This window comes from Mustela erminea, chromosome 1, assembly GCF_009829155.1.
Source record: "Mustela erminea isolate mMusErm1 chromosome 1, mMusErm1.Pri, whole genome shotgun sequence".
Taxonomy (NCBI): Eukaryota; Metazoa; Chordata; class Mammalia; order Carnivora; family Mustelidae; genus Mustela; species Mustela erminea.
In genome coordinates, this window is record NC_045614.1 from 19923158 (window position 1) to 19947108 (window position 23951).

Below are 23951 nucleotides of genomic sequence, written 5' to 3' on the forward strand. Positions count from 1 at the left end.
GGGCTGTGGGCTCTTCCGAAGAGGATCAGAAAGATTGCAGTGTTCTGCTGAAAACGCTGCTGCCTCCACTCCTCTGCCCAGGAATAGGGTTGCAGCCACTGTCCAGTGGGGACAGACCATAGCATCATGTCCACTTATGCTTCCGGAAGTCAGGTGGACCTCTACACTCTCTGTCTCTCTGTCTCTCTGTCTCTCTGTCTCTCGACCTGGTTGCCATGTCCCAGGCTGGAGTCCATGATGACTACGTGTAGGAAGATGCCTCCTAGATCCGTGAAAGATGATTAAACCCTTGGGTGACAAGGGAAGGCACCCTGGCTGAGAGAGACAGCCTGGACAAAGGTGTAGAGGTGGCAGTAGACATTTTTTTAACTGCAATCCAAGAGAGAAGAGGCCAAACCCGCCGTAAGACAGAGAAAGCCATCGTTCAGAGAGGCTCCGGGGCTCTGTAGGTCCTGCAAGAAGTTTACTGGGTTCATTAACTTTAACGAGACGAAGACACGCCTCCTCCACCCTGCTGGTCCAACTTGCTTAAGCTCGAGGGTTGGTTTCTGCTCTGCCAGCGAGGTGTCCCGGATCCCCACCCTCGGGCTACAAGATCCGCCCGCCCCCGCCGTCGGGCCGCGGAGCTCCCGGCGCTCCGCATCCAATCGGAGCCCGGCCCCGCCTGCCTCTCACCCGGAGCCCAATCCTTCTGGGCTTGGCTCCACTCCGGCCCCTATTCCTCGGCATGGCTCCGCCTCCAGCCCAAACCCGAGCCTGGGCTGAGCCTAACTTCTACTTCGCTCCGCCCTCCAGCCAATCACCGGCCCCGAATCTCCCATGGCCCCGCCTTAGGGCCCGCCCCGGCCCAGTCCCGGGCCTGGCCTGCTTCGGCCCCACCCTCGGCCCGCCCCGCCGTCGGTGCGCGGCGGCCGGGAAGGCACCGCCCGCAGACGCTCGGAACTGCCGACCCGAGAGCTACCCGTAGAGGGCCGGCGGCGGGAGCGGAGTGGGTCGGGCGGGGCCGAGCCGGGCCGGGGGCCGTGTGGGGGCCGGGCGGCGGCCGGGCCGGCGGACGGCGGGATGGGCTGCACCGTGAGTGCCGAGGACAAGGCGGCGGCTGAGCGCTCCAAGATGATCGACAAGAACCTGCGGGAAGACGGCGAGAAGGCGGCGCGGGAGGTGAAGTTGCTGCTTTTGGGTGAGGCCGCGCCCTGCTCTGGGACCCCCGAGTCCCCGCCCGAATCCCCAGACAAGGACTTTGGCCTCCAGATTGAGGGCCTTGAACTCTCGGACTCAGCCTGGACCCCCCACACCTGGACTTGAACTCCCAGACCCCACCTGGTCAGGACACTCAGATACTGGTTCAAAACTCTGGGTTGGCCTAGACCTCTGATCCGTCTAGCCTAGATTCTTGGTTAGACCCTCAACTGGCCGCAGACTCCAAACACGGAGACCCAGAACCCTGCTTGACCATCCACCTTTGACCACCTCACAGACCCTCAGAGTCCCTGCCTTGTCCTTCCATCCCCCCTAGACTTTACTCAAAGCCCCAGAACCCCACTTGGCCCCCACCCTCCGGCACCACCTGTTTCCCCCACCTGCTCCCCTGGTTCCTGTTGGGCGTGAATATTCCTGGGGCCCCCACCAGGCTCTCACCCACTCCCTCCTTCCCCCTCTGTGCCCCATCCCTTCTCTGAACCCTGTATCCTCCACCTGGGCGCCCTGACACCACCGTACCTCTCAAGTGGAAACTGTGATTGCTCATGAGTCCTCACTCCAGCCAGAACCTCCAAAGCTTTAGAGATCCTTGCTCCCTCCTTCTGGCCTACCTGGTCCCTCTCTGCACACAGTACTCCTCAAATCCGCTGCTCCTCCTCCCTAAGTCCTTTCCCACACTTTGGCCTACCTCAGATTCCCCCCACCCCGCCTGCACCGGGTGGGCCCGGCCGGGATGGGAGGAGGGGGCACAGACTGAGGGGCTGGACTGAGGATCCACTAGTTGCACTGGGGGAGGGAGCCAGGCCTCCAGCTTCCCAGGGAGATTCCGCCGGCTGGCTCTTTCCCAGTTTCTGAGCCCCATCTGGGCCAGTGAGGGGGGCGTCTGGGGAGTAGGAGGGAGTGTGAGTGTGGAGGAGTTTGGGTTGCGGCGCCTCCAAGGCCAGGGAAGATGGTGGCTGCTTGAGGGGTGGGGGGAAGTGGAAGTGGTGAGACAGCCGACATATTGCTGTCCCGGCGGGCGGGCCGAGGAGATATGCTGACGGGTGCTGGTCTTCCCGCACCCTTTCTGGGCCCAGCAGCCAAGGACTTAGCCTCTGGGAGTCGGTGGGGGGGGCCTGTCAGATTGTGAGGCTCTCTGAGGGGGAAGTGGTAGACCAGCTAGATGCGGACTTGGGGGCCAGCCGGAGTTGGGGGGCATCTGAGGTGGACTTTTGCAAAGACTGTGGGCTTGATAGTTGTCACCGTCCAGCCTTCCACTGGGGAACAGGTGTGGTGCCTGGTGGCTGCCTGATTCGGAGGCTTCGGGGGTCGTGGGAGAGATGCCCTCAGAGCAGCGCTGGAGGCTGGACAGTGTATGTGTGGGGGGGTGTGGCCCCTCAGCCTTAGAGCCACCGTGGGGTCCCCAGGCTCTGAAAAGCAGAGCTTTCCTTGCTGGGGGCCTGGCCAAGGGACAGCGGGTCTTCCATCTGAGCCCATCTGTTGACTGTCCCTGGGGGCCTGGCCTCAGGGGCACAGCCCAGAGGTTTCAAAATGGCATCCGTTCCGCCGCCGCTGCGGGTAGGAAGAGAAGGGGCGGGAAGGGGCGGCGGCCCAGCCTCCTGGGCTGTTTTGCGTTGGGCGCTTGCCTCTTCCTGTCTTTACTGCGAGTGCGGCAGCCCCAGTGAGTGGGTGTCGCCAAGGTGGAGGGCCCGTTGCTGATGGCCGCTGGGCCTGGGTAGGGTGCTTCCGGTATCGCTGTCTCCTGGTGCCCACCCCGAGGCCCCTGGCCGGCCCCTTCCCAGGCGGATCGGCTGAGGAGATGGGCCACTGGGCCCTAGGGCCAGGGTACAGAGGGCTTCTGGCCCCCTGTATCCCAACCCCATGCCACTAGCTTCGCTCCTTGGAGCTCAGCTCAGGTTTTGGGCCTGGAAACTCCTCCCACACTGGGCTGGCAGCAGCCAGGGGTGCAGGGTCTGGCTAAACATTTTCCAGGCTGGGGAGTCCATCTCAGCATCCTGCTCCTCAGGCCTTTGCTTCCTCTGTTGAATGGGCTTCCTGGGTTTGGGCCAGAGGAGTACTGGGCCCAGGATGGGGAGAACAGGGGCCTCATGGAGGTTCCTGTTGAGGGTAGGGAATGGGAGCTAAGACCCTGCAGAGGGTGTACCTCAAGGAGCTGAGAGACCTACCTCTGCCTGAAGTTGGGGACCCTTGGCTGCCTGGGTAAGTGTCCTGGCCGGCCATCCCTTTCCCATCCAGGTCCAGGGAGGTGCTGGGAGCCCAGCTGGGGCAGCTTCAGAGTGCTGGGCGCCTGTCCCACATAGCGGGAAGAACTCTGTCCAGGCAACGGGACTCTTCGGTTGGGCAATTGCCAGCTTTCCCTTGCAGCCAGAACCACGCCTGCTGCCCCACCCGCATACTGGCTCCTTGCCCTCCTGGGTAGCCCTGCTGGCGGATGGGCACCGGGGGCAGAGGCAGAAGCGCTGCACACCAGTGAGTGTGTTTTTCCTGGTAGCTTGCTTGGTTGGGGGAGAGCTTCCATACCAGCCCTACTTCAGGGACACCCCCTGCCGCCACCTAGCTCAACCTGACTGACTGACAGTCCCCAGGTGGAATTTGGCGCCTTAGGCTGGGCACTTAGGGGAAAGGAAGCCAGAGTGTGTGTGTGGGGGGGGGATGTTTCTGATTTGGGATGGGCTTGTGTGGGCAGCCCACAGAGGAAGGAGAGGCTGTCCCTGGTGGGTTCCATGCAGGCTTCAGAGTATAAATACAGCCCTTCTCTCTTGCCCCTGGGACTTTGTATCTACTCTCCTAGCCTGGCCTGCATTTCCCTTCTTTCCATCTAACTCACTCCTACTTGATTGTTCTTCAAGACTCTTCTCTGGGACCACCTCCCAGGATCCTTCCTTGACAGCTCCCCTTCATGGAGGCCGCTTCATGCTCCTCTGGCTCTTCTTGGTGCTGCTGCTTTTGTCATCAGCATCATACTTGCCTGGGTGACTGCTGCCTTTCCCTGAGACTACAGGGGCAGGCTGTGTCCTATTCGTTTCTGAGCCTTCTCTGCCAAGCATGGGAGCCTGGCACTTACGGAATGCTTCTTACCTGTTTGTTGAATGAAGGAAGTGCTGCTAGTCTGAACTCAGTCTTGGGGATGAGTGGGTGATGGAGGAGTAAGATGGGGGTCACTGAACCTGACACTGTGGGCAGGTGGCAAGGGCTCAGTGTCGGGCCAGTGATAGGGACTGATGGGGGATAGCCAGAGAGAAGTTCTGCAGACTCTCTTCCTCAACTCCCCACCTGCCCAGTCAGACACAGCCTTCATCCTACCTCGTGCAGAACTCTTGCTGACCAGTCCAGAGCAGAGCATGTGGTCAGGCCTCCACCGTTCCTAGGAGAGTGGCGTGGCATGCTTCCTTTCAGCTCAGGCAGTTTGGGGACTGCCGCAGTCCTGCTGTCTTTGCTCCAGGAGAGCGCTCTCAGAGCTGGGACTGCCCCACAGCCTGGGGACTGAGGCCAGAGCAACACCACAGGAGTTCCTAGCCTGGCCAGACCAGGGACTGCCCACACAAGGGCCCAATTAGGTTTACCAAAAGAAAAAGAAGGGAGTTTTATGGTCTCTGTCCTGTCTGTGTGTCTAACAAATGGCCTGGTATACAGTAGGTGCCTATTAAGCATGTGTGGAAAAAATGACACTATAGAGCACAGGGATAAGTAATTCTGGGGCTGTTGCTTGGCCCTTGGTCTAGCTGGAGAAGGGATAGCCTAGGGTCCTCGTTGGCTGGGTAATGGGAAGAGACCAGATGGAGTGTGCTTGCATGTGTGTGTGGGGGGGGGCTTTGAAAAATGAGCAGCTTTTGTCAAGGGTAGGTGTGGGTCAGAGGGACCGACTCAGCGAGAGCACTGAAGCTGGAAGGCCTGGCCTGGTGGGGAGGAGGGCTCACCTCTTTGGACTAGCTCTTGGGGTTACCCAGATGTGGGTTTCTGTCCCAGCTCCACCTAGTACATCCTCTGAGAAACACAGCGACAGGTGAAATCCTGTAGGCGTTCTGTTCCCCATGGGGCACCTGCCTGCAGCCACAGGTGTTGTGGGGACAGTGCACCAGTCTGCAGGTTGCAAAACAAGTGAGAGAGCCCTTAACGACTCCTGTGGAGTTGAGAGTTGAGAGTTAATGGGGAGGGCTCTCCCCAGCCTACAGGCTGCCGGGCCCCAGTATGGGGGATCCCCCTCCCTTCCCCTCAGGCAGCTGCTTGAAGCACATAGGGAGGCCGAGGTGTGTAGACAGTTTGTGCCAGCTGGAGTGACAGACTGTCCTGGGGACCGTAAGCCCAACCTCTGGGGACTGAGTGGCCTTCCTGGGGGCCTGAGGTTGGGGGTGTGGCTGGGCCCTGGACACCAGGTGGGCTGGTACCCAGGCCGCCCTCCATCCAGCCTCCCGGTCCTCCGGTCCTCCCTGGAGCCTCGAGGTCCCGGCTGGAGCTCATTAGCACTTGAATGGGGGGCGGGGTAGCTTGGGGCCTCCCGTCTCTCCTTCCCACCCCTCCCCCAGGCTGGACGAGGCTTTGTCTTCGCAAGCAGCCGCGCCGGAGCTCCCACGCTGGGAAGGGAGCAAGGGTCTCAGCCATTTCTGAACCCCTGTGCTTGCATCCTGCCCAGTCCTCCTGGGCCCAGCCCCTCGCCCCTAGTGTTGGTGCAGCCATCATGAGGGACCTGTAGATAGGAGTGGGATTGGATTCCTCAGGGGATACCCTGAGCCAGGAGACTGGGTGAATCAGAGTGGCTTTGCAAAGGAAGTGACGCTGGCACTCAGCTGCGGGCATCCCAGGAGGATGGGGGTGGCGAACCCCAGATGGGGCAGAGCAGGTGGCAAGGAGAGAGGGAATAAGCGGCCTCCGTAGCTGGAGGTGGAATTCAAGGCAGCTGGGAGGCACAGGCTTCCATGCCAGGCCCTGAAGCAGTATCAAGCCACCCACTGTGCTCAGCTGGAGCCTGGTCCGCCAGACCAGGGCTGGCGTGGTCAGGGACCCCTTCAGGCTTGGGTGGCCCATCAGGGGTTGGCCCTGGCCTAGCCTGAGCTGCAGGGTCACTGGGTGGCATCATTGGCGTCCTAGGCCTGCAAACATGGCTCAGCAAGTGACCGCAGGTTAGGGTGGGCCTGACCCCATCCTGGGCAGGTCACTAAGCCTTCAGCCCTGCAGAGGCGGCTTGGGCCACAGGTGGGCACAGCAGTATCTCTTGGTCTTTGTCTCTAAAAGCCACCGATTCTTTAGGCAGGAATGGGATGGAAGATGCTTTGTCCACATAAGCTTTGTCCACTGAGGGACCGGGGCCTTGCCCCATCAGACCCCCAGGAGAGGATGAGACGGTCTGACCTGGAGCCTCCCCAAAACCGCTTTGTGCTTTGTGGGGCAGCCTTGGGCAGATGTGGACAAGGAGGGCCCAGGCCAGCATCTGTCCTGTCTTCATAGTATCCTGGGGCAGGATTCCCAATCTCAGAGCACATTGCGGGGGCAGGGGTCATCGGGTTCCGACTAGACCACAGTTCATGAGCCCTGCCTCAGGATGCATTTCAAGGTGCCCTGATGAGGCAGAGGACTAAGCTCTTTGATGGTGGCCCCGTACCCCAGGCAGGGCTCTCAGCATCCCCTCTGTCAGCCACAATCACAGGGTGGGGCTCCTCTGCCCAGCTCCATGCAGCCCTCCTCTGACCTGAAGCTCTTGCTCCTACTGAACCCCAACCCCATCTTCACCCTCACCCCAGTGCTGCTGCTTTAAGTGATGTTCATGCTAGTGGCTTGGGAGAAAGCGTCTCCGTGGAATCACCCTACAGTGGCTGGGTCGGGTTGGGTCATGGTGTTGGCCTTATGCACGCATTTCCAAGGCTTGGCAGCAAGTGCCAGGTCAGCTGGAAACAAAGCCCGAAGGTGGGATTGTCTAAAGCTCCGTGAGAAGCTTGTGGGGGCTTGGAGGATTCTGGGGTGCGAGGCTGCTCCGCTTCAAAATATGCCGGTGGGGGGGGGGGTTGTCATTGGCAGCATCCACTGTGCCTTGGACGGGAGGAGGGGTAGTGAAGTCTGCATGGCAGGGCTGGGCCTCTCGGGGAAGTGGTGTCCACACCGGAGGAAAAGGAGGAAGCAGCTGGAGGAGGAGGAGCCCAAAAGAGGAAGAAGCTCGAGGCCTGCTTCTGCACTGTCCTGGGGTGGGGGTGTGAGTCCTGTCAACAGGGTGGGGGGGATCTGGAAGGTGAGTCCCACCTGCTCAGGCTCATCGCCGTATAGCCCTGAGGGCAGCTGCTGGTAGTCACGAGGTTGGCGTCATTCCAGGCAACTCTGTCCCGTGTCCCACCTCAGCAACTGCTGGGCCCAGGAGCTCAGAAAAGGTGGTGCCTTTGAGAAGGATTCCAGGCCCCTCCTTTGACCACAGGAAGTGGTGGCTGGGAGAGGGACAGGGGCAGGGTGGGGGGGGGGCGGTTAGCAGGAAAGCAGAGGACTGCTCTTCTATTCCCGAGCGGCCATTGCCCTGCAAAGCCGGAAGGCCGGCTACAGGCCTAGATGAATGCCCGGAAATGGAGCTGCAGCCGTGGGATTAGCTCACTCTGGGTTTCCCCTGCCGGGCAGTGGACAGAGGGGCCCTTAGTCCAGCCTAAGGATTCCCCTCTGCTACTACTACCTGCTGGGCCTGGGGGGTACCATCACTGGGAGACGAGCTGCTGTTATCACTGGGCCTCAGTTTACCCTCAGTGGTAACAGCAGCTGTCTCTGATCAAACCATGTCTTACATAGAACTGGTCCCTTCAAGTGTCTCTCCGTGTTTAACCCTATGAGGCTGGGAGGGCCATTACATCCATTTCACTGATGAGGAAACCAGGCTCGGAGATATTACATGACTTACCCAGTACACAGAGTCACCAAGATAGGAGCAGATAGTGACGGAGCACCCCTCCACAACTACCTTTGTCCTTGAGGAGTCTGTGCCCAACTGGCAGGAATTGGTCAGTCAGGATGAGAGGCAGATTCTGTGGTCTGTGTGTTTTCTATTTATGCTTGGGGACCCGTCTCCGGGGGCCTCGATTCCTCTTCTAGGAGATTCTTTCAGTCTGCCTGCTCTGGAGGTGGGGGACCCAAGAGTCTGTTCGTGAATCTTTTTCCTGTTCTGTGCCAAAAGTCTGCTGTGTGGCCACGGGGTGACTTTATCCAAATGTAGCTGCCATCGTCTCTCCCAGCCTGTGTTCCCTCACAGAAAGACTCGGATCCTAGTTTGGCCACTGAGTACTTCACTCGTCTCCTAACACTATGCTCATTCCTCCCTTAGCCCCCAGGGTCAGGAGGACGGAGACAAGGCCTGAGGAAGGGTCAGAGGCTGTCAGAGTCCAGGGTGGGGGCGCCTGAGTCTGGGAGTTGTCCAGATGAGGAGAAGGTTAGAGCTTTCCCGCAGAGGGCTCCCGCTAAGAGCCGAGGCTGTGGGGGACTGGCAACAGTATGATAGGTGAGAGGCTAGTCCTCAAACTCCTCAGCCTGTGAATCTGAGCGCTGTGGCCTTGCCTTCCCCCGCGGAGGCTCCTGGGGCTTCTGCTCTGTGTTACCAGGCCAGGCCAGAGGGGGCTGAGGTGCCTGAGGGAGATTTTAGGATGGCTAGCACAGATGCTTCAAGGGCCTGCTGGGCCATGAGGCCACACACTAAGCAGACAACATGGATCTTCATGGCCACTCAAGCCCTTGGGTCCCAGAAAGCCCCCACCCCAACCTTCTTCACTGTGTGACCTCAGGCTGTCCTTTTCCCTCTCTGTGTTCCGGCGCTGGGACATGTCATGTCCTGATTCTCAGCAAGGGCCCATGGCTTGTGGGCACAGAGATACGCTGTGCGCTTGGGCTGAACCTTGGGGCACTTGAGTGTGAGGGTCCGAGGGAGGCTGCTCAGGGCAGGCCTTGAGTTTGGCACACTCCCTGGAGGGGTACATTTCACATATGGGAACCCCGAAGCCTGGGGGCTGGGCATCTCACCCAGGGCCCACAACAACGAACCCAAAAAGAAGTTGGGGGGGCACTCAGATTCTTGGAAAGCAGCAAAGGGATTCCTTCAACAAAGAGGCATCCAGGAAGAGGAGTGTGTCAAAAGGCCTGGCTCCTTGGGTGACCTGGGCCCAGTACAGCATCTCTTGGCTCCTGTAAAGGGTGAGACCTGTAGCATTCGGGCCTCCTCCCCTCCAGGTTGGCTTGCCTTACCCAGTGCCTCAGTTTCCCTCTGTCCAGTGGACAAGGCTCCATGGCAGGGGACACAGCTCTGTCCTGGCAAGCCCTCTCCAGGGCTTGAGGCCCCGAGGCCAGTCCCTTACACACAGAGCTCTGACTCTGGAGTAGCAGGCTGGATCCTGGTTGCTGATGCTTCCTTCCCTGGTGGGGGCATCATGAAGGCCTGGACGCCACTGGAGGCTGCCCAAGTGACAGAGACCAGAGAGAGGGAGGTTCCAGGCTTATTAGGGGCATCTGGGGGGGAGGCAAGGCCATACTTGTGGGTGGGCATGTCGCGGCCCCCATCCAAGACTCATGTCCCTGCCCCCCACAGTGCCAGACCCTTACTGAGCGCCTTGCCTCAGAGGGAGTGATGGGACCAAAGAATACCACCTGGAGGAAGGAAGAGACGCCGGGGGCGGGGCTTGGAGGGCCTTTGTCTGGCGGAGCCCTCCTCCCCCCCATTTCCATTGTTCCCCGGTGTGCGGGGTCTCCGCGGGCGGAGGGCCTCCCAGGCCTGCGAGAGGGAGTTGATTGAATAAGGGTCCAGGCACCTCCCCCAGCTGCCCCTACCCTAGGCTGCTTTTCAAAAGCGAAGGCTCCCCGGCACTGCCCAGCCCCCACCTCCTCCACTGTCTCTGGCTGCCGGGCTCCCCCTGGCGGTGGCGTGGCCTGGGACCCTGAGGCTGCCGGGGAGGGGCCAGAGCCAAGGGGCCCGGAACCACTGGCTGGGCCAGAGACGTGGCACCTTCCTGGGATGAGTGGGAGGTGGTGCCCAGGCTGCCTTTGGGGTAGGCTTCCCAAGGTTCATCCCCACCTTCTCCCTGTGCCCCACTAGGGCCGGGTGGGGGGTGGCCGTGAGGCGGGCCTGGTACTGTGGGTTGGAGCTGGGCTGCAGCCCAAGTCTACCCTGTGGTCCCAGCCCTGCTGCTTATGAGAATCTCTGCCCTCAGGCTGCCACGTCAGCTGGCTGCGCTCCCCAGCCCCATGTGTTAGAGGGGAGCCCACCAGCGCAGGAGCCTCTGCCTGGCTTTCTGAGCGCAAGGAGTCCGTGAGCAGTGTCTGCGGCCAGGCTCTGGGTGGGAAGGAGGCTCCACAGCTATGCAGAAGTCCTGCCTCCTGTGGAGGGGGTGTGATGAACCCAGAGCCAGATGCCCGGAAAGGCCTGAGGGCTCTGACTGCCATCCCAGGGTCTCCAAGTCCCAGCAGGGAGCAGCAGTGCTACGCCAGCTTCTGAGCCACTGGTCCTCACCCTCCACTGTGCCTTGTCTGAAAGCCTCAGAAACTCTCCTCCCGATGAGATGGCCGCAGCAGGCCACTTTGCAGGTTGTGGTTACAGTGACCTATGCAGTATGGTCTTTGGAGGCTGCAGGAAATGAAAGGGTTGGGGACATCTGTGATCTTCCATAGAGTACAAACATCGTGATAACTTTTATCTGAGTGTTCACCGTGTGCTGGGCACTATGAGAAGCGCTTTGTGTCGAATCCTCCCCTCCCTCTTAGAGGAGATAATGGTGGTGTCCTGTTTCATGGATGGGGTACCAGAGCAAGGGCAGGAGTGGGGTGAGGCCCTTGGAGACAGCAGGAAGGATGAGCGTGGGCACCAGCGCTGTGGGAGGTCTGGACCTCCCTCTGGGAGAGGATCTGAGAGTGAGAGTTCGGCCAGCTGGCCACTTGAGGCTTGGCAGCCTCTGCAGAAGGGAAACTGAGGCCGGAGAGGACAAGAGCAGCATGTCAGGGCCTCCCAGCAGGGCAGAGCCTTGTCTGGGATGTAGAGGGTCCAAGATTGACCAACAGACAACCATGACTTGACACTGGGACTGGAGGTCGGCATCAGGCCACAGGTCCCATCGGCCTTGCTGGGGCAGGTGGATTTGCGCCATCTCCCTTCCCCCATCCATTTCCCCCTCCGTTGGGGCCCAGCATTCCCAGAGTGGAAGCAGATGTTCTAACGCAGCCGCTGTGGCCAGCACATCATGGCAATTACTGCCCGCCTGCGGGGGGGCCCAGCAGCTGCGCCCTGGGGCGAGAGCTGCAGAGGTTTCTGCTTGGTGAGAAGAGGTATGGCCCCATGGGAACACGGAAGCCTCTGTGGGGCCCTCTGATCTCTCCCAGCTGGAGAAGGGAGCGCCTGGTGGGGTCCTCTGTGGGCGGGAGACTCCTGCCACTTTCTATCAGAGGCACCTTGGCAGCTGTCTAGGGCCAGGCAGTGAAGCCCCTTCCTCTTGGGAAGGTGCAGGGCTGGGTGGGAGGAACCAGGTACCCAGGATCAGCGGGGTACAAGCAAACTCATTCCAGTATTGCCTTATTGGATAGGGGAACACTGTGAGGCCCTGATGGGATACAGCCCCAGGGGTGGGGGTGGGGGGCTGGGACCCACAGCTCACGGGGCACCTAGCCCCACCTGTTCCACCATCTCACCCACCTCTCCCCTGCTCCCTGGTCCCCGCTTATTGTCTCTGCTCCCAGGCCCTGCCTCTGCTTCTCTCCTTGTGTTCCCTGCAGCTTCCTGCCTGGCCACCGGTACCACACCCTCGTCCTGCCCCTTGCTCCTTCCTGCTTGAGTCACAGCCGCTAGGAGGACAAAGAGACTGCTCTGAGTCCAGGGATGGGGGCTCCCTGATTTTGGTTTGTCCACCTGTCAAATGGGGGCAGAAAATGTCCTCCCAACCCTCAAAATGAGACAGGAAGGGAACCTGAGGCTGAAAGGGGATAGGAAAGTGGACTCCTTATTGGCTGGGGCAGGGAGCAGGTGTCCTGGCTCCAGCCTGGTCACCAGGTGCTGCCCACCTCTGGGCCTACCAGGCCTGCTGCTGCTAGGAAAATCACATGCAAAGCAAGAGCGTGCTGTTACCCCTATCTCTGGGCAGGGCCATGGAATGCCACAGCACTTCTGACCAAGAGAGTGGTCAGAAGGCCAGGCAGGGAAATTGGTGCTTCAGGTGGACAAACAAGAGGGGACACCTCACCAAAATCTCAGGTCTCCTGTGGCCCGGACGGTTGCCCCTGCTCTGAGTCTGGGTTTGCCTGGCTGGGGCCAGCATGATTGAACTAACCCATCACTTCACATCCTTGGCCTCTGTTCCCCCACTGAGCCCCCAGTACTGGCTGACACCCCTGATCCCTGAGTCTTCCTCCACCCCAGGATGTGCTTCCTTCCTCCTGTGTGGGAGCAAGTGACTAGGTGGCCAGGAGGTCACCCGCCCCCCTGTGGTTCACCCCTCCGGTGCTACCCTCCAGGCCCTGGAGGATGGGCCTCTGTGGTTGGGCATCACTGGGACAGTGAGAAGCCTAGTGATCCCTAGCAGCTGGTGGATGTGTGAGGAGAGCCCAGGCCCTTCTGCTCAGGGAGGCCACTGGGGTGTGGATGTACCCAGTCCCACCCCTGTGAGGGCCACAGCTGTGCCTCAGTTTCTCCAGGTAAAATGTGGATCTGGGGTGGGAGGTGGAGTAAATGGAGGTGGGCAGGGACCTTGGCGGGGCAGGGTAGGGGTGCTCTCCTACTGCCTGGAGGGCACTGCAGAGACTGAGCAACATCTGCCTAGGAAAGCAGGGTGTGAACCCAGTGACAGGTGCAGTCGGGGCAGAGGATGGTGTGGCACAGCCGCAGGACAGGGCTCCAAGGGCAGTTCTAGGAGGCCAGCAAAGTGGGCCATCCGCAGAGGGAATGATAACCTTGTGACCGCAGCCTCTCCCTGTTTCCTCATTTGCTAGGCGGGATTGCTGGAAGAGGTGATTTAGTTGGTGCGGTAGGCGTCGAGTAGCATCTGGCCCATAGCGGGCGCTGTTTGCGGCTTTGCTGTTAGGAATCTTGCGGCTCGCGTTAGTGTATGTGTTAGCCCCTCATCCTCTGAGGTTGTCCTGACCCACCCCGAGGGATGCAGGAGTGTACCTTCCCCACAGACCCCACTATCTGCCCCGCTGAGCTGCTCAGAGGGACTGACCTGCCACATTGCTCAAGATGGTTGGGACACATGGAAATGGGGCATAGGACTTGTGTGCCCAGCACAGGAAACTTCATGGGCAAATGCCTGGCGTTGGCAAGAAGAGGCAGGGCCTGGCAGGTGCAGGTGTGACTGGCAGTGATGGGGAAGGAGCAGAGGGAACAGTCTGGGCAAGCACTGGGAGGGAAAGCTGGCCCCACTGAGATGTGTTCTACTTGGAGTTTAGGACAGAGAAAGGAGATGAAGTCCTGCCCCCACTCCCAGCATCTCCCAGCCAGGGAGGCAGGCCAGCCCTCATGGTCTTCACACTTCCCTGCAGAGTCCCTGGGGAATGTGGGTTTCTGGGCTGCACCCCTCAAGATCTGGCTCTGTGTGTCTCGGATGGGACCTGGGAATCTGCTTTTTTTGAAAATATACTCCCAAGGCTTTCTGAGCCACATTCTGAGAAAGGCAGGGCAGGCCAGGTGTCAGTCACAGTCCTGTGTGTCTCCCTGCCCACCTGAATCCTGGCTGCACAGTCTTGGGCCAGGACTACTTTTCTGAGCCTCAGTGTCCTTGTATGTGAAATGGGAACAGAAACAGTATGTTTGTGGGGCTCATATGACAGTCATGGGAAAGAGCACCAGCAGATCCCTCAGTACGGGCCAAAGAGAATACAGAATGGGCCTCTGCCAGACTTGGAAGCATATGTGTCGGTCCAGGGGTGTGTGCATGTGAGTCTGTGTGTGTGTCGGTCGTGCTGTGTGTCTCCCACGTCCCCATTTCCATCTGCCGAGGGTAGACTCAGGCCATGCCTGGGAGGCAGGAGTGTGACCCTGTGCCCCAGCCCAGGCCCCTTGGTAGTTCAGAGTGTGAGGAGAAGAGGCGCTACTACCCAGCTGAAGTGTGCGGGGCTCCTTCCTGTCAGCTGTGCCCAGGCACCATGTTGGCGAGCCTGCCTGCCCCTATCCCCATGAGAATGACAGGGAGACTCCTGAGGGCTGGTGTTGTCTCTGACCAAAGCCCCTGAGCTCAGTCAGCACTGGAGGGGCAGGGTGTCCCATGGTGGGCAGTGAAGCTTATGGGAAGCAAAGGCTTGGGGTGAGTCCCCCAGGGGTGCAGGCGGTCTGGGTTGCCTGGAGCACTATGGCCTTGCCAGCTACACCCTGGTTAGCTTTGCCACCCACCAGGCCCCACTGCCTCCATTTCCCTGTGAGGCTGATGAGGAGGGTGAGTTCTGCCTCCAGGACGGCGGGTGGCTGGGCCACTGGTGGTTTGTCCGTGTAGCCCTGCTGGGGCTGCTCCCTGACCGCCTGTGCCCTCTGTTCCAGGTGCTGGGGAGTCAGGGAAGAGCACCATTGTCAAGCAGATGAAGTAAGTGCTCTGTGTGAGAGGCAGCCACCAAACCCTGATGTCCCCTCTTCTTTTCTTCTTCCTCTGAGTCTCTGCTGCCCCCATCTCCTGCCCCGAGTAATGCCCCAAGACGGTCTCAGAGGCAGCCATCCACCCTCAGGTCCCAGGGCTTGGGGAAGTTTCCTCCTCTCTGTAGTAGGTCCTGCAGGCCCCAGTAGCCCCACGAGGCCATGTGTGGTCCTTGTGCTCTCTGGGCCCTAACTCCTGACCCCTGGCTGCCAGGATCATCCACGAGGACGGCTACTCAGAGGAGGAATGCCGGCAGTACCGGGCGGTCGTCTACAGCAACACGATCCAGTCCATCATGGCCATTGTCAAAGCCATGGGCAATCTGCAGATTGACTTTGCTGACCCCTCCCGAGCGGTATGTCCTCCCCTCAATCCTCACCTGTCTCCCTGAAGGCGCCAGGGCAGATCTTGTCCTGGGAAACCTGGCACTACCCAAGCCTGTGTGGGCCCCATTCTGGAAGCCTCCCTGCCTTGGCCAGGTAGGGTGGGATGTGCTCCTGTGATTGGCTGACCCCTCCCCACTGTGCCCAGGACGATGCCCGGCAGCTGTTTGCACTGTCCTGCACTGCTGAGGAGCAGGGTGTCCTCCCTGAGGATCTGTCCGGGGTCATCCGGAGGCTCTGGGCCGACCACGGTGTGCAGGCCTGCTTTGGCCGCTCTCGGGAGTACCAGCTCAACGACTCCGCGGCCTAGTGAGTACCCTGTGGGGCTGGGTGGGGTGAGGGGGTTCTGGACCACAGGCAGGAGTGGAGGGCTTGAGCACTGTCTGAAAGACACTGCCAGTCCCTGTTTTTGAAAGCTGGTGACTGTCCACCAAGGCCTTGGCGGTTTTTGCCTTGAGGTGGGAGGAGTGGTATTGAAAGCTAGGAGGAGGGCCAGACAGGGCTGCTGTCCCCCAGGGCCAACTGAGGCTAATCTGTCCTTAGACATAATCATTCTAAAGGACATTTGCTACCACCTGTGTCCAGCCTTGGGCAAGGCTGGAGGGACCCAGGGATAAGTGGAGCAGACGGATTCCCAAGCAGTGACTACCCATGGTGTCTGTGTCATGGTGGAAGTCGGTGTTGGTCCAGAGGAGGGACTGCCTCAGCCAAGTTCTGAGCAAAAGATGGGCAGGAGAGGAACAGGACAAGCTCACACGAAGGGACACAGCATGTGCATAGTCCTGGAGGGAGCAGTGCCGGCTACAGATGTTCACACTGGCTGGAGCGGAAGATAAAAGGGGAAGAGACTGGGTGGGTCCAGATCTGTGTGCAGTTTAGAGCCCAAGACTCAGCTGGGGAATCCAGGGGGTTCCGGGAGTTTTCCAGAGGCCCAGCCCGCAGGATCATGCTCCGAACTCCTTCCCTGAGCTGCCTACCACGTGCCAGGCCTGGTGCTGGGGGCTGAGCACCCATGGAAAACAGGACAGGTTACTGGCCAGTGCTGATGTCCGGGGGGCTGTAGGGGACGTGCACAGGCTTTTTGGATGAGGCCACCCAAAGAGGCAGCTGTCCCTGTGCTCTACCTGACCCCTCCCACCTCTGCTTAAGTCAGCACGCTCTCCTGTAGTACTTTTCCCTCCCGCTGCCCATCCAGTCCTGAGCCCGCCCATAGAGAGGCTGGACCAGGGCTTGGGTGGATAGGAGGCAGGGCCTGCCTGGGCCTGAGCCCCAAGCGTGCCCAGTCCCAGGGACTGACTCCCTCTCCTTGCAGTGGCCTGAATGCCCTTGTGAGTGACCCCCATGGGAGCTGCAGAATTGCAGCCAAACACTGTGAGGACCGTCACACCTCAGCATGCCCCCACCCCCAGCATGCCCCCACCCCCAGCTCAGCGCCAAAAGAGCTGATAGGTCCTAAAAGCAGGCAGGGCTCGGCCCTCCCAACCATTACCACCTCAGTGTCTGGGGCATTCAAGGAGGTGGGGGTAGGACACCTTCCAGGCCACTTCCCGCTCCATCGTGCTGTTCTTCGTTCCCTGGACATCCAGCACCCACTGTGTGGCCAGCGTTGGTCTGGGTGTGGGGATTCAGCAGTGACGCAGGTCCCGCTCTCCCAGGCAGGTTTAGGCCCCAGGGGTGGGCGGGGGGACAAGAGGCAGGGGGTGGATTGGAATGTTGCAGAGGACTCCAGTCCCTCTTCACAGCAGTCCTTCAAGGCTGCTGGCAGGGCAGTGGGTCCCTGTGGTGAGTCCTGCTGGGGGGGAGGGAGAGGCTGGTGTAGAACCCACCAGGAGGCCCAGGAGGCCTCTAGGCAAGAGCTTTTCAGTAGGCGACAGTGTGCAGTAAGCGGGTCACAGCACATGCGTCATGGGCCCTCATGGTCCTTCCTGTTTTTCTGTTCTGTCCCTGCGTCTCTGAGATCATTTCCCCCTGGCCCCAGCAGGCCTACGCCAGGAGTGAGACCTCAGCACCGGGTAGCCGCTTGGAGGACCCAGTCCCCAGGGCACAGCAAAGATACTGAGGCAGACAGCAGAGTCAGTCCCAGAGCCTAGCAGGGGCAGTGTTGCTACTACTCAGGGAGCTGGTAATGAGGAGCCCCTGGGACTCCTGCCAAACAGGTGTCCGTGCCCCCCCCCCCCGCCCCCGCCGAGGAGCCCAAATTTTATTGGGCACCGGGCAAAGAGCCCATGGAGCCTGGAGGGCCCTGACCCATCCCGCCCTGCATTGAGGGTCACGCCGGGCTGCTCTGCAGTGGCTGCCATGATTGGGCCAATTAGCACCCCGGATCCCTCCCCAGAGGACTCATTGGCCCCCTCCCGCCCTCCTCAGTTTGCAGCTCACCAGCCTGGATCCTGTCCAAGGCAGACCTGGCTCAGCCCTGGGGGCTAGGGCTTGGCTTGCGGGGCACAGAGCTGCGCCTCCTGCAGGCCCATTCCCTAGGCGGGGGGGTAAGGGATGCTGGTCCAGTTTTTCCTCATCTGAGCAATGATTATGATGAAGGCAAGGGTTGAAGAGGCAAGGGCTTTGTCTGAACAGTGAGGGGAAGGGAGCGATGGGGCCTGGGTCAGCTGGCCCAGGGTCCAGGTAAAGAGGCCTGATGCTGTTCCCCACTGACCCACCTGCCCCCATTTCTAGCTACCTGAATGATCTGGAGCGCATTGCACAGAGCGACTACATCCCCACGCAGCAGGATGTGCTACGGACCCGTGTGAAGACCACGGGCATCGTGGAGACGCACTTCACCTTCAAGGACCTCCACTTCAAGTGAGCCTGCATGTGGGCAGGGTGGAAGGTCAAGTCTTTGGAGGACAGATGGGAGTGTGGCCCGGGTGGGGTGGGGGGGATCCCCTCACTCAAAGGCCTGCTGATGGCTCTGCTGGGCAGGAGGGGCTGTCCCAGGAGTCCTGAGCATCGCTCTGGGGTTTCCTGAGGCTGTGTGGGTGCCAGTGGCCCAGCTCCTCTGCTGCCCTGCTGACCAGCTTCGGCCCTACCCGAACACACGGGCTCTGGCCCAGAACCAGGCTGGAGGTACACAGCCAAGGAAGGTTCCATGAAGATAGCGTCCCCCTCTGAGCGGGCGTCTGTCCTTAGCCAACTTGCAAAGCGGGGATCTTCTCTGGGAACGCGCTTTCTCTGGAGCTAAGGCGACCTCGTGTCTGCAGGATGTTCGATGTGGGAGGCCAGCGGTCTGAGCGGAAGAAGTGGATCCACTGCTTTGAGGGGGTCACTGCCATCATCTTCTGTGTAGCCTTGAGCGCCTATGACCTGGTGCTAGCCGAGGACGAGGAGATGGTGAGGGGCCGAGAGGCCGCTGGGAGGGTGTGGGGGCGGGGGGCAGGGGCCGGTGCTGACCGCGCTGTCCTGCCCCCAGAACCGCATGCATGAGAGCATGAAGCTGTTTGACAGTATCTGCAACAACAAGTGGTTCACAGACACGTCCATCATCCTCTTCCTCAACAAGAAGGACCTGTTTGAGGAGAAGATCACACACAGCCCCCTGACCATCTGCTTCCCCGAGTACACAGGTGTGGGGACTGGGCCTCTGGGGAGGAGCTGGTGGTGACCAGGCGGTGCGCCGGCGCCCCCCGCTGGACAGAAGGGTAACTGCAGGACACTCGCGCAGGAGCTGGGGCCTGGCTTGCGCTCCGGGGCTCTTACCTGCACACGGGGCCGGCGTCCAGCACACGCGCACGGCGCCCAGCACACGCGCACAGTCAGGAGCTCCTCTTCACACACACTGGCGCCGCATGTACCACACGCACACCATCACCCCTTCCACACAGGGACACATGTTCTGTGCTTGTGTGTCCACGTGCACAGAACCTTGTCGCTTGTGCCCTGCCTGCATGTGGCCGAGTCCTCACCATCTCATCTCCCACAGGGGCCAACAAGTACGACGAGGCAGCCAGCTACATCCAGAGTAAGTTCGAGGACCTGAATAAGCGCAAGGACACCAAGGAGATCTACACGCACTTCACGTGCGCCACCGACACCAAGAACGTGCAGTTTGTGTTTGATGCCGTCACCGACGTCATCATCAAGAACAACCTGAAGGACTGCGGCCTCTTCTGAGGGGCAGCGGGGCCTGGCAGGATGGTGAGCCCGGGGTGGAGCGGAGCAGAGCTGTGGAGCCCAGAGAAGGGAGCGGTGGGGGCTGGGGTGGGCCGCGGTGGGGGTGTGGAGCCTGGGAGTGCAGGGTGGTAGGTCGGTGGGACGACCTGAGGGGCATGGGCACACGGATAGGCCGGGCCAGGGTCCAGATGGCAGAAGCATCCGGCCGTGCGCCGGGAGACAACGGAATGGCTGTCCTGACCACCCTTGGAGAAAGCTTACTTCTGATCCTGTCAAGCCACTGGCCTGGCCTGAAGGAGGCTGGCTAACAGAGGGCCCAGCCACCTGACACTCAGTGTGACCGGCTCTGTGCTCAGCCCTGCAGTCTTTTCCCTCAGACCTATCTGAGGGTCCTGGGCTGACACTGGCCCCACTGGCCGTGGGGGAGATGGGCACGGTTCTGCCAGTGCTGTAGACCCCCCTCCCTCACGTAACCCAGCAACACACACACTGGCTCTGGGGCAGCCACTGTGTCCCTCATAACAGGTGGAGGAGAAAAAGGAGAGAGTCCTTGTCTAGGGAGGGGGGAGGAGAGACACACCCTGGCCACCTCCCGACCCATGCCCTGACTGTCCCCCACCTCCAGGGCCACCGCCGACTCTGCTTCCCCCAGTTCCTGAGGAAGATGGGGGCAAGAGGACCACGCTCTCTGCCTGTCCGTACCCCCGCCCTGGCTGCTTTTCCCCTTTTCTTTGTTCTTGGCTCCCCTGTTCCCTCCCTCAGTTCCAGAGACTCGTGGGAGGAGCTGCCACAGGCCTCCCTGTTTGAAGCCGGCCCTTGTCCTAGGTGCCGGAAATGGCCGCAGTACCCCCCTTCCCGGGCATCTGTTCTGGTTTTAACCATTGTCTTATTCTGTGATGGGGGAGGGGAGCACATCCTGAGTCTCCCAAGGCCTGTGTCTGGAGGGGCACTCACTTCTCCAGCCTGGGACCCCTGGCTTCGCTCAACACCAGCCCGTGACCCAGCCCAAGTCCAGATGTTTACAGGGAGCCTCCTGCCCATCCCAGCCCTCCAGCCGCTTGGAGGCCCCAAAGGAAAAAGCACAAGAAGTGTGAGACACCACCATTCCTGGAGACTACAGTCCACCTGCTCATTCTAGTAGCTTTTTAAAAAAATGGAAGTAAAGGAAAAAAAAAAAAAGACAAAACTGCAAACCTAGAAAACTTTTTAGAGAAAAACTATTTAAAACTGTCAGATCCTGACCAGCACCCACCCAGCCCCCTTCCAGTGATTCTGTGCCTTGAGTGTGTCTGCGTGTTTACACCCTTCCCTCTGCTGGCTACCCCCCTCCCTGTGTGGGCAGCACTCCTGCCCTACCCTCCACAGAATTGGGTTCCAAGGGCTGTTCCAGACAACTGCCAACATCACCGAGGGCCCGTCCCAGTGGCCCTGGGCCCTGGCTCCATTAACCTAAATGTAGCTCTTTAGCGCGCTAACCTAGGAACCGCTGCTGCCTGCTGAGGGCCACGGCCCTCATGCCCTTGCCCCAGGCCCGGGTCCTTCAGCGTTGAACACTTCCTTGCTTTTTTCACATGTTTTATGGAATTGTTCACCTGGTTTGAAATAATAAAATGTAGAAAGAAAAAATGCCAAGTACTGCTCGGTCCTCTTCTGTCCCCGGGCTAGAGACCCAGACAAAGCTGTGCCAAGGGGATAGTGACCCGAACCAGAATCCTCATTTGTGGTAGGGCCCTGGCTGCTCTGTCCTCCTCGGGCCCAGTAGGTGGCCCCTCAGTTTTCCCACTTGGTAGTCATTTTATGTCCTGGGGCCTGTACATGCCCCCTTTCCTCCCAGCGCCTGCATGGCCTTGGGTCAATGGCACTTGCCAGGCCTCACTGCAGTAGCAGGACAGATTTCTTCCAGAGCGGTTCCTCCGAGGGGTTCTCTCTTGGGAGCAGCAGGTGTCCAGTGAGGGATGCAGGAGGAGAATGTGACTCCTGACCTCCCAGGCCCAAGGCTGTGCTGAGTCCCTTGTATCCCCTCCCTTCTAATCAGAGGTGTTCTCTGCTCAGGACTGGGCTTCTCAGGGTTGACAAAGTTGGGGACAGTAGGGACCTGAGACACGTTCAGCAGCGTCTCTGCTCTGGCCCAAATCCTGGGGGGCAGGGAGGGACAGGCAGGTGGCTACACATCAGTGTGTCTGTAGGCATAAGCCAAGTGGCCCCCGAGGGCAGCAGACTTGGTACATTGGGACAAGGGCCCTAGAAATGCGGAAGCCAACGTGAAGCTATGGGAAGTGCACGCATGTCGCTGGAGAAGACAATGGCAGATGACAAGGCGGCGGGGCCCTTGGTGGGGGGGGGGGGGCTGAGCGCCTGGCGAGGCGCCTGGACTTTGTCCTGCGGCTGGCGGCGACAGCGGGCAGCTGAGCCTACGGAAAAGGGCTCTGCTGGGCGGGGCTCGGAGGCGAGCTGCGACCGCGTTTGGCCGCCAGGGGGCGCCGCAGTCCGTGGCCGGCCCCGCCGGGCTGGTCACGGACGCTGACGTCAGCGGGTCCTGCGGAGGCCGCGGGGCACAAAGACAGCTTTTGTGGGGCAGCGACGGCTTCACGCCCGCGGCGGGACAAAGCGGCCTGGGCTGGGGTCGGCGCCGCGGAGGCGGGGAAGGCGGAGGGTGGGAGGGTGGGGCTGGGCACCCGGGACCCCGCCTCCGCACACCTGCCAGTCCCCGCGCGGCCTCAGGGCCCCCAAGTGTTTGGTTGGCAAGAGATGAGAGGCTGTGGCCGCCCGATCGGAAGGAGATCAACGCCCCCCAGCCTCCGCTGCCGCCCCAGTACCTCGGGCCTTTCCTGCTACCGCTGCCTCCGGGACTGATGGCTGAGGGCCGGCTGACAAGGAGAACAGGATCCCTCGTCCAACCCAGGATCCCTGCCTTCCTTCGGCGGTCAGGCCTAGACCCCACTGAGCCCCGGATAGCGGGCGGGGCCGGGGCTCCGGGGGCCCTGAAGCCCGCCCAGCAGGAAGCCGCGCCGGAGATGGTTCCTTCCTAACCTCCTGAGGGGAACCCCCGTACAGAGGGAGCATTGAGTGGCCAGCATTGTCTGCCAGACGCACCCAGTGCCTCTCTCCATGGGTGGGCCCTGCAGGATTCTGGCCAGGATCCCCTTGAATCTACTTTGCAGCGGGTCTGGGTGGGGTCCTGGCAAGCAGCACTTTCTTTCCTGCGTGCAGAGAGCTAGGCTCCCACCTGCCTTCAGCCTTCCTACCCCTGCTCTGATTTGGAGGGCATAAGGCCCCATTGTCCCAGCACTGGTGGGGGCGGCCTTTCAATTCTTCCTTGTTTTTGGCAGTTGGGAAATTCCCAGCCTTGGGGGGCAGCTGGGGCTAGCAGAGGGTGGGGGGTGATGGCACCCCAGGTGTCCTGCACCCCAAAGGGAGGGACTCCAGGCGGTTGACTTCTGGGGATCCCCTAATGCTTAGAGCTTTCCTGGGGCTGAACCTCATCCCTGGGACCACAGGGTGAGGGCAGCTAGAGAGACTCAGTGCTCCCTGGCCCTGTGTACCCTGAAGCACTCCCAGCTCCCAGCCCCATCTTTTTGGCCCCAGTCACTGGTAGCTTGCAGCTATGAGGCCTGGGACCCCTAGACAGGCAGAGCCAGGAAAGGGGCCCAGACTCCTGCTTCCAGACTAAGCTTGTGGGTCCCTGTATGAAGTAGGCTGTCGCCAGCCGGTGCAGACTTCCATGAGGCTGACCCACCTCTCAGAGGGCCCACCCCACTCCAAATAGTTGCTCAGGCTACTGATGTGGTGCCAGCTTTGGTATTTTTAACCCATCTGCAGGGTGGGGAAACAGCTGGAAAGAAAGACAAGTTCTGAGCTCCAGAGGGCTCGGGAGAGCAGGATCTAAGGAGACCCTGCAGAGAGGAGCCAGGTGGGCAGCCGCTCCCCAGCTCAGGCCCAGGCCCTCCATGACAGGTGGGTGGAGGCCAAGATTCCAGGTGCAGAATGGGGAGGGAACCCATGAGATCTGGAACCTGTGACACTGAAGGGGCTGTCAAGGCCTGGAAGAACACCTCACCGTGTTCCTGGGTGGCCCCACTGTTCCTTCTGATGTCAGGAAAACCTACTCCCCACGCAGCCAGAGCTTTTCAAATCATCCCCCCAACAGACCCCATCCCAGATCCAGAATGCCAGGCCAGCCAGGACGCTGGAGAACACAAGCCCTGACTCCAGCCACCTGGTCTGTGGCATGGGCGACCAGGTCCTAGCTGCCCTGGGAGTCAGGGTGGGGGCTGGGATAGGATCGTAGCATCTCTTGGCTCTCTTCTGGGTTCAGGGTCATTCCCGAACAACTGAGCTCAATCTTCCTGTCTATTGGCCTGACAAGAGATCCTGGGGGCCCACATCCCTATCGTGGGGCTACACATTCCCCTAAACCCTCCTGGACTCCCAGAGGGAAAGCCAGCCCGAATCACACATTCAAGGAGGGCATCAGGCCAGGTGGGGTATGTGTACAGCTACGTGAGTGTGTCCATACTTGTCAGCCACTTGGCTCTTTGGTTAATAACGGTGATGGGCACTAGGGTGGAGGGGGGGTCAACACCATGGATCATTTTCTCCTCCCTGTCTTAGTTTCTCCCCTTGCATGAAATAAGCCCCACAGGTGATCTTATTTAGGAGAAAAATAGGTTTCCCATTGACTCTGATTTCCAACCTCGTTGTGGGTGGAGAG

The 23951-nt window shown here is 60.4% G+C and overlaps 1 protein-coding gene across 1 annotated transcript; it reads left to right on the plus strand.

Annotated features, from left to right (window-relative positions):
* The first annotated feature begins 906 nt into the window (after positions 1 to 906).
* Positions 907 to 20429, plus strand: GNAI2 (G protein subunit alpha i2). The gene is made up of 9 exons (XM_032320460.1): positions 907 to 1180; positions 14657 to 14699; positions 14961 to 15102; positions 15279 to 15439; positions 17804 to 17932; positions 18331 to 18460; positions 18540 to 18693; positions 19050 to 19264; positions 19866 to 20429. Exons 1-8 carry the CDS (start codon positions 1063 to 1065, stop codon positions 19238 to 19240), a joined length of 1068 nt encoding a protein of 355 aa, XP_032176351.1. The 5' UTR covers positions 907 to 1062; the 3' UTR covers positions 19241 to 19264; positions 19866 to 20429.
* The last annotated feature ends 3522 nt before the right edge of the window (positions 20430 to 23951 follow it).